Genomic DNA, 12835 nt, shown 5'->3' on the forward strand with positions numbered 1-12835 from the left:
TAGGAAAAATCCAAATTGGTCACGATGTATTACTTTTTTATATACACAGTTGGATCCAATTTGCTAATATCTTGTTTAAGGTTTTACATCTATATTAATAAGTGAAATGGATCATTTTCCTTTTTATAGTGTTGGTTTTCAATGGTCTAGTTTTGTTATACTAGAATATGCAGAGTTATACTAGACTCTTAGAATAAATTAGGAAAAATTCCCTCTTTTTTGAGGGGTGAGAAGAGAGTTACAAATTTCATACAAAAGTTTGGTAGAACTAATCTGTAAAGTCATCTGGGCTTGGTATTTTCCTTATGGAAGATTTTAAACTACTGTTTAAATTTCTTTAATAATTACAGGACAATTCAAGTTTTCTATTTCTTCTTCTTTTTTTTTTTTTTTGTGAGGAAGACAGCTGGCGAACCCTGGGCCGCCGCAGCCGCTTGCACCACCGGGCCGGCCCCTTCTATTTATTCTTGAGACAGTTTTATGAAGCTGTATTTTTCTAGGAAAAATATTTTGTAGGAGAAGAAATTTTGTCCATTTTGCCTAAGTTTTCAGATTTATTAGTATGCCGTTGTTGCTAGTATTCCTTTATTTTTTTAATCTCTTATCTTTTTAATCTTTATCCTTTTAATCCCTGCCTTATCTGTGGCTATATTCCCTTTTTCATATGTAATATTATCTTCCTCTCTATTTCTTTCTTGATTATTTTTTCCAAAGATTTATCTATTTGTTGGTCTTTTCAAAGAATCAAATGTTGGTCTTGTTGATCTTCTCTTTTCTACCTTTGCCTTCTATTTAGTTTATTTTCACTTAGTTTTCTTTCTCCTACCTCTTTATTTGGATATATTCTGTTGGGATTTTTTCCTGAAACTTTAAGTTGAATATGTAGCTCATGAATTCTCAGCCTTTCCTCTTCACTAACGTGATTATTTTAGGCTATTAACTTCTGCTGAAACACTTTTACTGCATCCCACAAGTTTGATACACTGTATTTTCACTATCATTCAGTTCTAAGGATTTAACATTTTTTTTCTCATTAGTATTTATTCTTTAACCCATGAATTATCTAGAAACATGAGATTTAATTTTCAAATATGTGCAGATATTTAATCTTATCATTTATTGACTTTTAACTTAATTGTGTATCATTAGAGAACACGATCTGTGTGAAATTTTTCAAGGCTTGCTTCTCTCATGACCTAGCACAAGATCAATTTTGGCAAGTGTTCCACATGTGTTTAAGAAAAATGTATATTCCCTAATTGTTGGGTGCAGAACTGTATATGTGTCCACTAGGATAAGTCTGTTAGCTGTGTTGTTAAAATCTTCTATACATTGTTTTTGTTTTCATTTGCTTCACACATCAATAACTGAGAGAAATACACTAACATCTCCCACTATGATGGCGAATTTGCCAATTTCTCCATGTAATTTTGTCAATTTTTGATTTATATTTTTGAGGTTATTTAATTAGTTGCATACATTTTTAAAATTACTTTATAATCTATTTTATAATCTCTAATAATTTGTTTGTGTTAAGGTATATTTAATTGATATTAACTCAGTTACACAGGCTTTCTTTGGTTAGTGTTTGCCTGGCATGGCCTTTCCATTCTTTTTCTTTCAATATTTCTATGTCCTTATGCTTCAAATGTGCTTCTTGTATATAGCACTTAGCTAGATTCAACATGACAATATGTCTTTTAATAGGTATTTCTAACCCATTAACTTGTAACTTTTTTATATTTGGACTTGTTTCTATCATTTAAGTTTATTATTTCACTTCGTCCCACTCTTTGTATATGTTTTAATCCTTTCCTACCTCAAAAATCTGTTGTCTACGTCTTCCCTTTTAGCACCCTTTCATGTACCAATGTTCTCTCTCCCTTCTCAATGCGTATCATGTATATATTATCTCACATTTTAATTGTGGGTTATTATGAATATATTTTCTCCTTTTCTTTTTTGGACTTGTTCTTTGTTTTTTCTTTTTTGACACCACAAAACTTCACCAAGGTATTTAAAGACTCTTGCTGCGCATAGCTCTTGCAATATCTACTGGATTTTTCCCCCTCCTATTTAATTACTTCCACCAAATATTTTAAGCATAGGACTTGTGTGGCAAATCTTCTGCGGCTTTGTATATTTGAAAATATTTTTATTATTCCCTTTCATTCGAATGACAATTTGGATGGATATAAAATTCCAAGTTTTAAAGTTCTTTCTCCTTTAATACATTTAGAATATTACTCAATTTATGCCTGTATCCAATGCTGCTGCTGAAAAGTAAGATACCATTGTGATTCTTGTTCTTTTTTATATGATTTGCTCTTTCTCCCTGGGAGTTTTTAGAATTTTCTCTTTGTTTTTTATGTTCTTAAATTTCATTATGACTGTTTGTCAGTTTTTCCTTATCTCTCCTATTTGGTAGTCTCTCATCTGTTTAGAGCTGAAGTCTTTCTTCTCTCTTTAATTCTGATGAATTTATCTCTATTATTTCTTTAAAGATTTCCTCCTCCTCCTGTTTACTTTTCTCTCTGAGACGCCTATTATATGGATTTTGGCACTTTTAACTCCACATTTTAACTCCATATATCTTAACTTTTCTTTAATATTTTCAATTTGTTTATCTTCTCCTGTTTCCTTCTGTAAAGTTTCAAATTCTGATCATCTAGAGTTTTCATTTATTCTTCAGCTGCACCCATTCACTGTTTATCCTACATAACAGCATTCTATATTTTAACTGTTATTCCGAAATGGTACTACTTAGTTCTATTTTTCGGTTTCTTTTCTTTTGTGAGGAAGATTGGCCCTGAGCAAACGTCTGTTGCCAATCTTCCTCTTTTTGCTTGAGGAAGATGGTCCCTGAGCTAACATCTGTGCCCATCTTCCTTTACTTTGTATACAGAATGCCACCACAGCATGGCTTGACGAGCGGTGTGAGGGCCACGCCCAGGATCCAAACCCCAGCGAACCCCAGGCCGCCAAAGCGGAGTGTGCGAATTTAACCACTATGCCACCGGGCCAGCCCATACTTGGTTCTGTTTTATCATTTCATATTCTTGCTTCATGTTATTAATATCTTTCCTTATCTCTTTTAGTATGTTCACTTTGTTGACTTTTAAATTCTTGGACTGCCTATTCTAAACTCTCCTAATGGTGTTTGAAACTTGGCCTGTGAGCTCATATTCCACAGGGAGTACTGGCTCCTCAGGAGGACAGGACATGGTTCTAAGGCCAGATCCAGGCCCTCAGCCCTGGGAGCTCAAGAGTAGTAGGGAGTAGAACCATAGGCAGCAAACATCTGCCCCCACCAAGCAACTCCTCAGTTCAGGGTTTCATCCCCATCAACCTTCTCCTCCAAGGAGAAACCACCTTAGGAGGAGGCACTCCTGAAAGTATAACCCACCAGCAGTTCTAGCGTTTGGAGGCCAACAGTAAGAAACCAATGGCTAAAATCAGTCACTTCCCACCCATTTTCCTTAGCTTCTCATACAAACAGGCTTCAGTGCTGCTCTGATTTTATTACCTCAGACCCCTGTGAGGGGACAGGCATCCATGTCCCAAGGCAGAGAAAGAGAGGCAACAGGGGCCTTGGGTTGTTTTTGTCTTCCTATTTTAACTTCCTGCCCTGGCTGTAGCCTCACCCACCATACACACCAGCTCAAAATATCCCTTTATCTGCCCAGGGGTTTCTCACACTATTCTCTGAATCCTGGTATCATGAGGTTTCTCTCTCAAGTTACTCCAGGTTTAATCTTCAGAGAAGATGCAGTAGTCTGTGCTAATTCAGTATCTTGGCAGGAACCAGAGCCTCCTCCAGCTGGCCTTCCACTAGGTGGTTTTTGACATATAACTCAAACAGATTTAAAGAACTGAGTGATATCGTTATGTCAGAACGCCTTCCATTCCTATCTATTTATTTATGTAAGGTTCTCAGTGCCTATATCTATAAAAACTAAAAACAACAATATAATCAGTGCTAAACACTGTCTCTTTCTAACAATTAGTAATATTCAATCATGGATGCTTGAACTATTTGGGGGAAGACAGCCCTATCCGTCCACTAAAGAGATGTATTACCTATGCAGTTTTACTTATTATGTTTAATAATTATAAAAAATTATAATTATGTTCTCTTCATCAATTATGTACTAAAAATCATAATGATAAGTCATTCTTGAATAATTTTTAAACATTTAGAGCCTTAGCGTCACAGGAAATAGCAAAAATTTAAATATAAATTTGAACTTTTTTTGCAAAATGAGACATACGATAGGGTGACTAATAAAAGCCCTTCAAGCAAAAATATATATTACATTAAAATAAAATTCTATTGAAGAAGTGGAATAGAAATATAAATTCAAAGAAAAGAATGAATAATCTGAATTTTCTATTAAATAAGGATTTGTTCATATATTTTTAAAAATGGATAAGATGGATGTCCTATACACATTAAAAATATATTAGTTTTATTTTTAATTATCAATAATTACAATATATGGGAAATTATATCCTTTGTAATTAATTAAATTTATGATGACTATTTTTTAAGCTCAATCTAAAAGTATCTGAGGAGATTCATCATTTTTTCAATATTCTTTTCAGAACTACTCAAGCATAAAAGTTTGAATACACTGTTCCAAAAAACACTTCACTCTTTTTCCAATCTACAGAATCAGCACTTCCTCTACATTTTCTTTTGTCTTACACCATTTTCTGAGTCACCTGAAAAAACAGTTTTGATTCCTTTTATCCTTTTACCTAACATTTCTACATAGTTGAAAAGTCCCATTGACTCTCTTTCTCATGTCTCATTTCTCTCCTCTTCTCTGTTCCCACTCTCATTGCCCTAGTTCCAATCTTCACTATCTCACCCGAGTCCCATTTCAGTTCTCCAACTTCTGCTTGCCACCATGCAAACCATACCACACACACTTGCCAGATTATTCTTCCTGAAGTTCTGTCTGTCCTGGCCAGCAACACATACGACAACCCAGTAAGTGATGGAGTTGACCTGTGAAGAGTCTCAGACACTAGCTATTTGTTCCCAACCTGCTCCAATGCTCACCCTGTTTCCATTTAGATCCTGACTCCTAGTTCTATCTCCCCATTAAGATCCTGCTTCTGCCCTAGCCATGACCTGAGTATAAGGCTCCCTCGAGATCTTCATCTCAGATGTATTCCTAGAGCTCTTCTGGCTTCACACTCTCTCAGGCAGCATACTCCATTAGAAGAGGAGTTCTCTCTGTTCTCAGCTTCTCGTCCACAGACCCCAGCCCAGTCCACCCAAATGGCCCTCCAAGGATTGGAGGGACAAAGGAGAAAACTCACGTAAGTTCAGCTATGATCATATACTTCAGTGCCTTGCAGCAGTAACCCATCATCAAACAAGTCAAATATAACGTCCTCTCCATGTAAGTCAGGGTCTAGAGCAAAACAGTTCCAACTTGCCTTTGCAGCTTCATTTCCCACTATTTCCCTACACGTCTATGGTTCTAGAGAAACAGAACTGCTAATATACTCCATATTCTCTGAATGTACTTCATACATTTTCTGTCTCTATATCTTTGTAAAGTTCTTTCTATCTAGAATCCCCCTCCTTCTTAACAAGACTTCAACATTAATTTCTACTTTTATTCTTTTAGAGCCAGATCACATATTACCTTCACTTTAAATAGTTTTGTAAAGAGAGGGAATAAGAGCTCTCTTCTTGAAAACCTAATAGTACTACTACTACATTATTTATATATATATATATACACACACACACACACACGCACACTGTTTTTATACAGAGTGTATATATATATATATATATATAGTGTATAGAGTATATTTTATTGTATACTATATACTATGTCGAGTAAATTTTTATGTATTTATTTTAAATATATATATACACACACGTTTTATACTCATTCTCTGCCTGTTTCTGTTCTAAATCCTCTACTAGGCTGTGGGCAACCTGTGGGCAGGGACTGTGCCAGACTCATCCTTGTGTCCTCCATGGCATGTAGTAGTTATTCAAAAATATTTGCCAAATTATTAAGTATATATCAATCATTAAATATTGAATAAATTCCCAAGGTTCCTGGTTCATAAGCTTCTTATTAACCTAATTTTTATAACAACCTTCATTAGACAGGGCTTCATCAGCATATTCACATATATAAGATAATTCAGAATTTAAGAATAACTAAATATAGTAAAAGAAAGGTAAGAGTCTTTTAGGATTAAATTATATAGGACAAAAAAAAAAACCCTCAACAATTAGTTAAGCATCAGAAAATTTCCATTCTCTTATGCAGAGTATATATGTTATGGCTAAAGGTCAAAAGCTAATGACCAAAACCTGAATAACAATTTGTATATTAATGAAGATCGGCCTTGTTCACACACTAGGAAAGACTGTTCTGAAATCAGACCCTACACCTTGATTACAAGTGCCTTTGCAAAGTGTGACTATAAAGCAAATTACCGTGCCGGCCCCATGGCGTAGTGGTTAAGTGCGTGCGCTCCGCTGCTGGCAGCCCGGGTTCAGATCCCAGGTGTGCACCGACGCACCACTTGTCAGGCCACGCTGTGGTGGCGTCCCATGTAAAGTGGAGAAAGATGAGCACAGATGTTAGCTCAGGGCCAGTCTTCCTCAGCAAAAAGAGGAGGATTGGCATGGATGTTAGCTCAGGGCTGATCTTCCTCACAAAAAAAAAAAAAAGCAAATTACCCTGTAATTTGTGGTAAATTACTCAATGGGAGAGACTGTGTTTTATTCATCTTTGTACCTCTATAGGGCCTGATGGATTAAAATCAAAGATATTTGTTAAAATCAATATAGACATTTAAATGACTGTTGTCCCATTTAAAGTAAGCCACCTTGCAAGACTGAGGCACTATAACAATAATTGCCTTCATTTCAAAGAGCATACAATTGTTCTCCACTATCTATGACAGGAAGTTAAAACTCTTATCCTGGGATTCAAGTCCCCTCACAATTTTCTTTCCTTTTCTAAAAGTCTAATTTCCTACTTCTTTCCTTCAAGCATCTTATCCACCAGTCAAATTGAACTTTCTGATTTCACACTTGCTTGCCTAGGTACCTCTGGTCATTTGGCAATTTCTCATGTCATTTATCATTTTCTTCCTTGCACCGTACTTATACATAGCTTGCTTCCCTTACTAAATTCTAACCTCCTATGTCAGAGACCATGTCCTATACGTCTTTAACTATATTTTATTACCTAGCACAGGGTCTGGCACATGGTAGGCACCTAAAAAAAAAAATCTGTTGAAGGAATTACTGAATGTATAAATACTACCAACAGAGCTCAAATCTGGAAACTATTTTTTGACAAGCTATAGAAGAAAAATGTTTTCTTAATTTATATCAGTGGTTCTTAAATATAAGTGGGCATCAAAAATACCTGGGAAGCATCTTTAAAATGCTAATTTTTGGTGTTAATTGTCACCAGGGGACTTGAAAGGAATCCAGAGGCAACTATAATTATCTAACAAGAAGGAATAAACTCCTGAACCACTTTTGAGAGTAAAGAGGACAAAAAGGAAGAAATGGATACAAGAGAAGAATGGCACACTCCTGGCAATGGGAGTCACCATTACACTCTCCCTTTGGGGGAAAGGCATTTCTTGGCTGTTTTTCCTTACATCCAGTCTTTGACATCAAGGTAACAATATGTGTTTATTTTAAGTTCCATTCACTTAAATGTACACAGAGAAACAATTACTATTTTTCTCAGGATACTTTTCAGATACGTACCATATTTCAAAATGTATAATACATAGGCTAAACCATAGAAACATTTTATCCAGTAAAGCTCTTTGAAAATAATGTTACTATGTGTTAGGTATTGCAAAAAGATAAGCTCTGGTTAAAGAGCAGCAAGGCACTGAGAGAACTAACATGTTCTCTTTAGATTATTTCAAACAGAGGATATGAATTATAGGAAGTAAGACTTCAAGTGGTTAAGAAGAAAAGAGTTTTTGCCTTTTAGAAGTTTATAAAATGCCAGTATTCTAAACTTCATACACTGAACTTCTTAGGATAGTCCGATATAGTACACGCTATCTGTCACTTCTCTATCCATTTGGCAAAGACTGCATAGAGACAAATGTTACAGAGGCTCAAAAATGGAGACTTCTGGAAAAATGACCAAAGCCAGAAATAAAGTTGTACTAATTAGAAAACAAATAATTAAATGGCCAAACCCGAATGTTGTGTGATGCTGAAAAGAGATGGATTTCTAAGGCACACCATCTGTTTTGCAGTTTTTGATTTTGCTGTCCTACAAATCTACTCAGTACAGTTCTGCAATGATCTAGTTGGTAGCTCATTTGTGCAATTACTTTAGGCCAGAAATACTTATTGCACGGAGCAACTTGAGAGATCAACACATTCATAGAAGGGGGCAAATATAACGCATTTTTGAGTAAAGACTATTTTTTTAGCCCTTGAAGAAAAAAATATTATTCAAAGAAATGATTAGAAATTGCCAAAGGAAAATTAGAGTATTTAAAAGAAGAGTGATATCACTATAAATTTATGGTATCTAAACTTATCTGGGCCTTCAGTGTGACCGTCAACCTCTCTCTTGGCCAGTCTAAGGGACTTCTCATCTCAGCCTCTCGGCAGCATTTACCTGGGAGTTGACTGCTTTTGCTTTCTCAAACATTTTTCTCATTTAACTTCCCTGGCACTACTCTCCTAATTTTCCTCCTTCCCCATTAGCGATTCCTTCTCAACCTCCATTGCTAGCTTCTCCTCTTCTAAACATTGTAGCGTGTAAAGGCAGGGTGCTGGGGCTTCTTCTCCTTTCTATCTGTAATTTCTTCCTCATTTATCTCTTTAGCCCAACGACTTCACATGGCATCTCTATACTCATGATTCCCACATTGGTATCTCCAGCTCAGACTTCTTCAGTTTCAGACTCATATATTCATTATCTATTTGATATCTCCATTTGGATGCCACATAGGCATCTCAAACTCACCATATCTAACATGGAACTTTTAATTCACCACCCTTCCCCCGCTAAAAAAATTTTTCCCTACAGTGTTTCACATCTTAGTAAATGGTACCACTGTCCAACCAGTTGTTAAAGCAAAATCTAGAAATCATCCTTGATTCCTCCCTATCCTCATCTCTCATCTACTCCACCACCAAGCCCCATCAATTATACCTAAAAAATATACCACATTTCTCTTTAACTCTATTGCTACCACCCTGTCAAGCCACCATCATTTCTCAACAATACTACTGCAATGTAAGCATATCATGTATCTCCAGTACCTAACAAAGCATCTAGCAAGTAAGAGATGTACAATAATTTTTGTCATAGATGAATATTGCTTAGCAATATTTCCATGTGTCTCAAGAAATCTCTAATCTCAGTTCTCAGACATTTTCTGTGATACCTACACACATTCATTGACTGAATCATTCACTCATTCAGCAATTATTTATTGAGTATTGTATTAATTGGTATTAGGTATTTAACATATTTTACAGTGCCTTAAAAGATGACAGAAGTTTGTTCCTTGCCCATATAAAAAAGTCTGGAGGTAGGCAGTCAAGGGCTGGCATTGCAGCTCTATGAGCTAAGAGCCCTGGTTCCTTGCATCTTGTTGCTCTGCCCTCCTCAGTTTACAGATTCCATTTTACAGTCTAATATGGCTACTCAAACTCCAGCCATCACATCTGCATTCCAGTCATCAAGAAAGAAGATGGGCATGAGGAACGCCATACCCCCTCTATCTAAAGACACTTCCCAGATATTGCTCCTACTTCCACTTAGATCTGATTAACCATCACGATAACTAGCAAAGACTGAGGATAACTAGCAAAGAAGACTAGATAGCAATGTTTCCAGTTAAGTCAGGATCCTCTTTACCAGAGAAGAAAAAGAGAATGAATACTGAGAAGTAAGTAGCAGCCTCTTCCAAAGTTCCTATCATGACCAGGTAACGTTCTGAGTGCAGGCACACAAAGGTCAGTAAGACATAGGGTCTATGCTGGAGGCATTTAGTCTAATGGGGGAAAGCAACATGTAAATAAATCATTACTCAAGATTTCAAGCCAGGTAACAGGCACTGTTAGGAGACCTTGGCTTTGCTGAGTCCCCAAAGATTCCCTGCATCCAAAGAGTTGAAAGAGAAGTGGACGGTTCCAGTGCTTTCCATCACTAAACCATACACACTACTTCAGTATGCCACAGCTTTAATAATGGACACTTCTCAGCTCTATTCTACTGGACTTGATACCTTCATGATATGGAGCAAAGCAAAGTTTATTTAAACCTCTATAAACATATACAAACAACTGTGGTGATAGTTTTAGCAGTTTAAAAATACCCATTTCAGAAATGTACCAAGACAACAATTTTTTTAACTTGTCAGAAGATGAAACTAATGGACTGTTTTAAGAAGACTATATATAAACTTCAAGGTCAAATGAAAAGAAATAACAATGGTTGCATGTCAAAAAGAAAAAAGAAGTAATACTGTAACTTACTGTTAACCACTGGTTATCTAGTAGTTCCTTAGCTGTGATTCTGTGAGCAGGATCTACTTTCATAAGTTGTTTCAAAACACTTTTAGCTGCAAACAACGGAAAATCCTAAAAATCTTATTTATCTTAGCTACAATTAATACCATACATTTTCCAATTTATTTCAGATTAGGTCTGCATGACATGAAGGAAAGATGCCAATTATAAAATAAATATCATCAGTATAAATGGCTAAGAAATAAAATTTAAGGCCTAAAGTGAGGTTTTATTGCCTATATTACCTAGTTACCTAGTTTGTGGTCTATAGTAAAAATTAGCTAGATGATCAGCAAATTTCCTCTTCAATTTTTACTATGTATTTTCTGTTTTTGTTGGACGTTTTGACTATAAGACACACAGTGAAGATATCACTGTTTATTTCTACAAGTAAATTTAATAACTAAACAGATTAAAGTATTTGAATTACTAGTCAACTTTCTTATATTATGTATATTTGCTTTAGTAAATAACAAATCTATACTTACCACAACCACTTATGGAATCCCAGACTGGACCTTCAAAATGTAGTTCTCCCTTTCTTATTAACTCAAAAAGTTTCTCTTCTGAGCTTGCCAAAAAGGGTGGTTCCCCACATAATCTACAAGAGAGGCAATCATTTTGTTTAGATTTTTTTTTTTTGAGGAAGATTGGCCCTGAGCTAACATCTGTTGCCAACCTTCTTCCTTTTTTCTCCCCAAAGCCCCAGTAGATACTTGTATGTCATAGCTGTACATCCTTCTAGTTGCTCTATGTGGGACACCACCTTAGCATGGCTTGATGAGCAGTGAGTAGGTCCGCACCCAGGATCCAAATTGGCGAGCCCCGGGCTACCTAAGCAGAGCACGCGAACTTAAACGCGACGCCACTGGGCCGGCCCCTAGATTTTTTTTTTAAATACTCAAACTAAGGCTATTAAAAATTAAGTTTCCACAGGACTTGGAAGCAGTGGTGCTTCATATTTAAGTAATGGATAGGAAGAAGTGGTACCTCTCTAGATGCAGAAATGGAAGCAAAGGGGTTTTGCTTAGTGCTAGCCTCTTGTATACACTGAAACCTCCGGATTCGCAAATGACCCAAAGCTCTTCCAGGCGGGGGAATGCTAAGCTTAAATGGGGTTAAAATACAAGAAGGTGTGTGAGTTTAAGTGCACAGTAATAGTTGCAGATAATAGAGACACACTTCACTGTGAGCAAGGGTAAGGTAATGCTTTAAGGTACACAGTCCAAAATGGACTTATGGAAAAATACACTGAGTTATCAGAGTCCAATGACCATGTAAGAGTTTTATCCATGGTAAAATAACATACAAAATGTTAGTAATAGTAAGAATGAACCAAGAATAACCCTGGAATATCTATAGGCTCTGAGTCAAAGCCAAAAATCCATTAAAATGGCGACAACGCTTCAAAAATGGTAGACAAAATGAAGAAAGTCTAGATGAAGAAAATCAGTTGATGATTTGACCCTTCAGTCTGGCAGGGTGAAAGGTGAGTACACATAAGGACCAGCATCAGCAAAGCCACGAGCAGTGTGTATAAAGTACGCATGGGCTTGTTTGCACATTCTCTAATACAGAGACTATGTGTGTTTAGAATCTTTTAAAAGGAAGCGCTATACTCTACTTCACAAAGAGCATGGCAAACCTATGCTTCAATAGGTGATTCAGTCCAAAACTACAAGAACATGCTTAAAAGTTGAGTTCGATTCTTCATAGTACATTCTCAACAAATGTTGCCATCATCATTACTGCCAACTCTGACATCTGAGGGCAACCCTGTAGACAACCAGATTTTCCCAATGAAAACCAGACGGAAGGTGGACCTGGACTCTTCACAGAGGCAATTCTGTATGTCTATTTTTCTACTTTGAGGATTATATTTTTCCACTTTATTACTGAAAGAATAAAATGGTGTCATTCCATTATATTTCCCAAATGCTGGTCTATTATGTACATAAGTATAATGATCTCTAAGTCTCTTAACAGCTAGATTTTTACTGACTTTTTTTTCATTATATTTTTCTTTACGTTCTTTAAAAATCTTTCCCATGAACATTTTCTGAACAAGTCTAAATTTGATAAATATTTTACATGATGATGATGACGATGATGATGACGATGATGATGATGATGATGATGACTTTCCTAGGGAAAATAGTTGTTTCCATCCCAGTAGTTTATCAAACTAGGATGAACAATATAGCTTTTCATTCACCAATAAGTTTTTGTTAACAGATTAGTACTTATCAAATTGTTCTGCAAACTCTTATTTTAATA

At 36.0% G+C, this 12835-nt stretch overlaps 1 protein-coding gene across 5 annotated transcripts in view; it reads right to left on the reverse strand.

Annotated features, from left to right (window-relative positions):
* The window catches only part of STK33 (serine/threonine kinase 33), a 131431-nt gene that overhangs the window by 25145 nt on the left and 93451 nt on the right, over nt 1-12835 (reverse strand). For all 5 annotated transcript variants that reach the window (XM_058545922.1, XM_058545924.1, XM_058545923.1 and 2 more), the window contains 2 exons: nt 11047-11159; nt 10526-10611 (listed from right to left, as the gene is read on the reverse strand). In XM_058545922.1, the coding sequence (XP_058401905.1) occupies nt 10526-10611; nt 11047-11159 (199 nt within the window). The remainder of the gene's footprint in view (nt 1-10525; nt 10612-11046; nt 11160-12835) is intronic.

The sequence above is a fragment of the Diceros bicornis genome, chromosome 7 (assembly GCF_020826845.1).
Source record: "Diceros bicornis minor isolate mBicDic1 chromosome 7, mDicBic1.mat.cur, whole genome shotgun sequence".
NCBI lineage: Eukaryota > Metazoa > Chordata > Mammalia > Perissodactyla > Rhinocerotidae > Diceros > Diceros bicornis.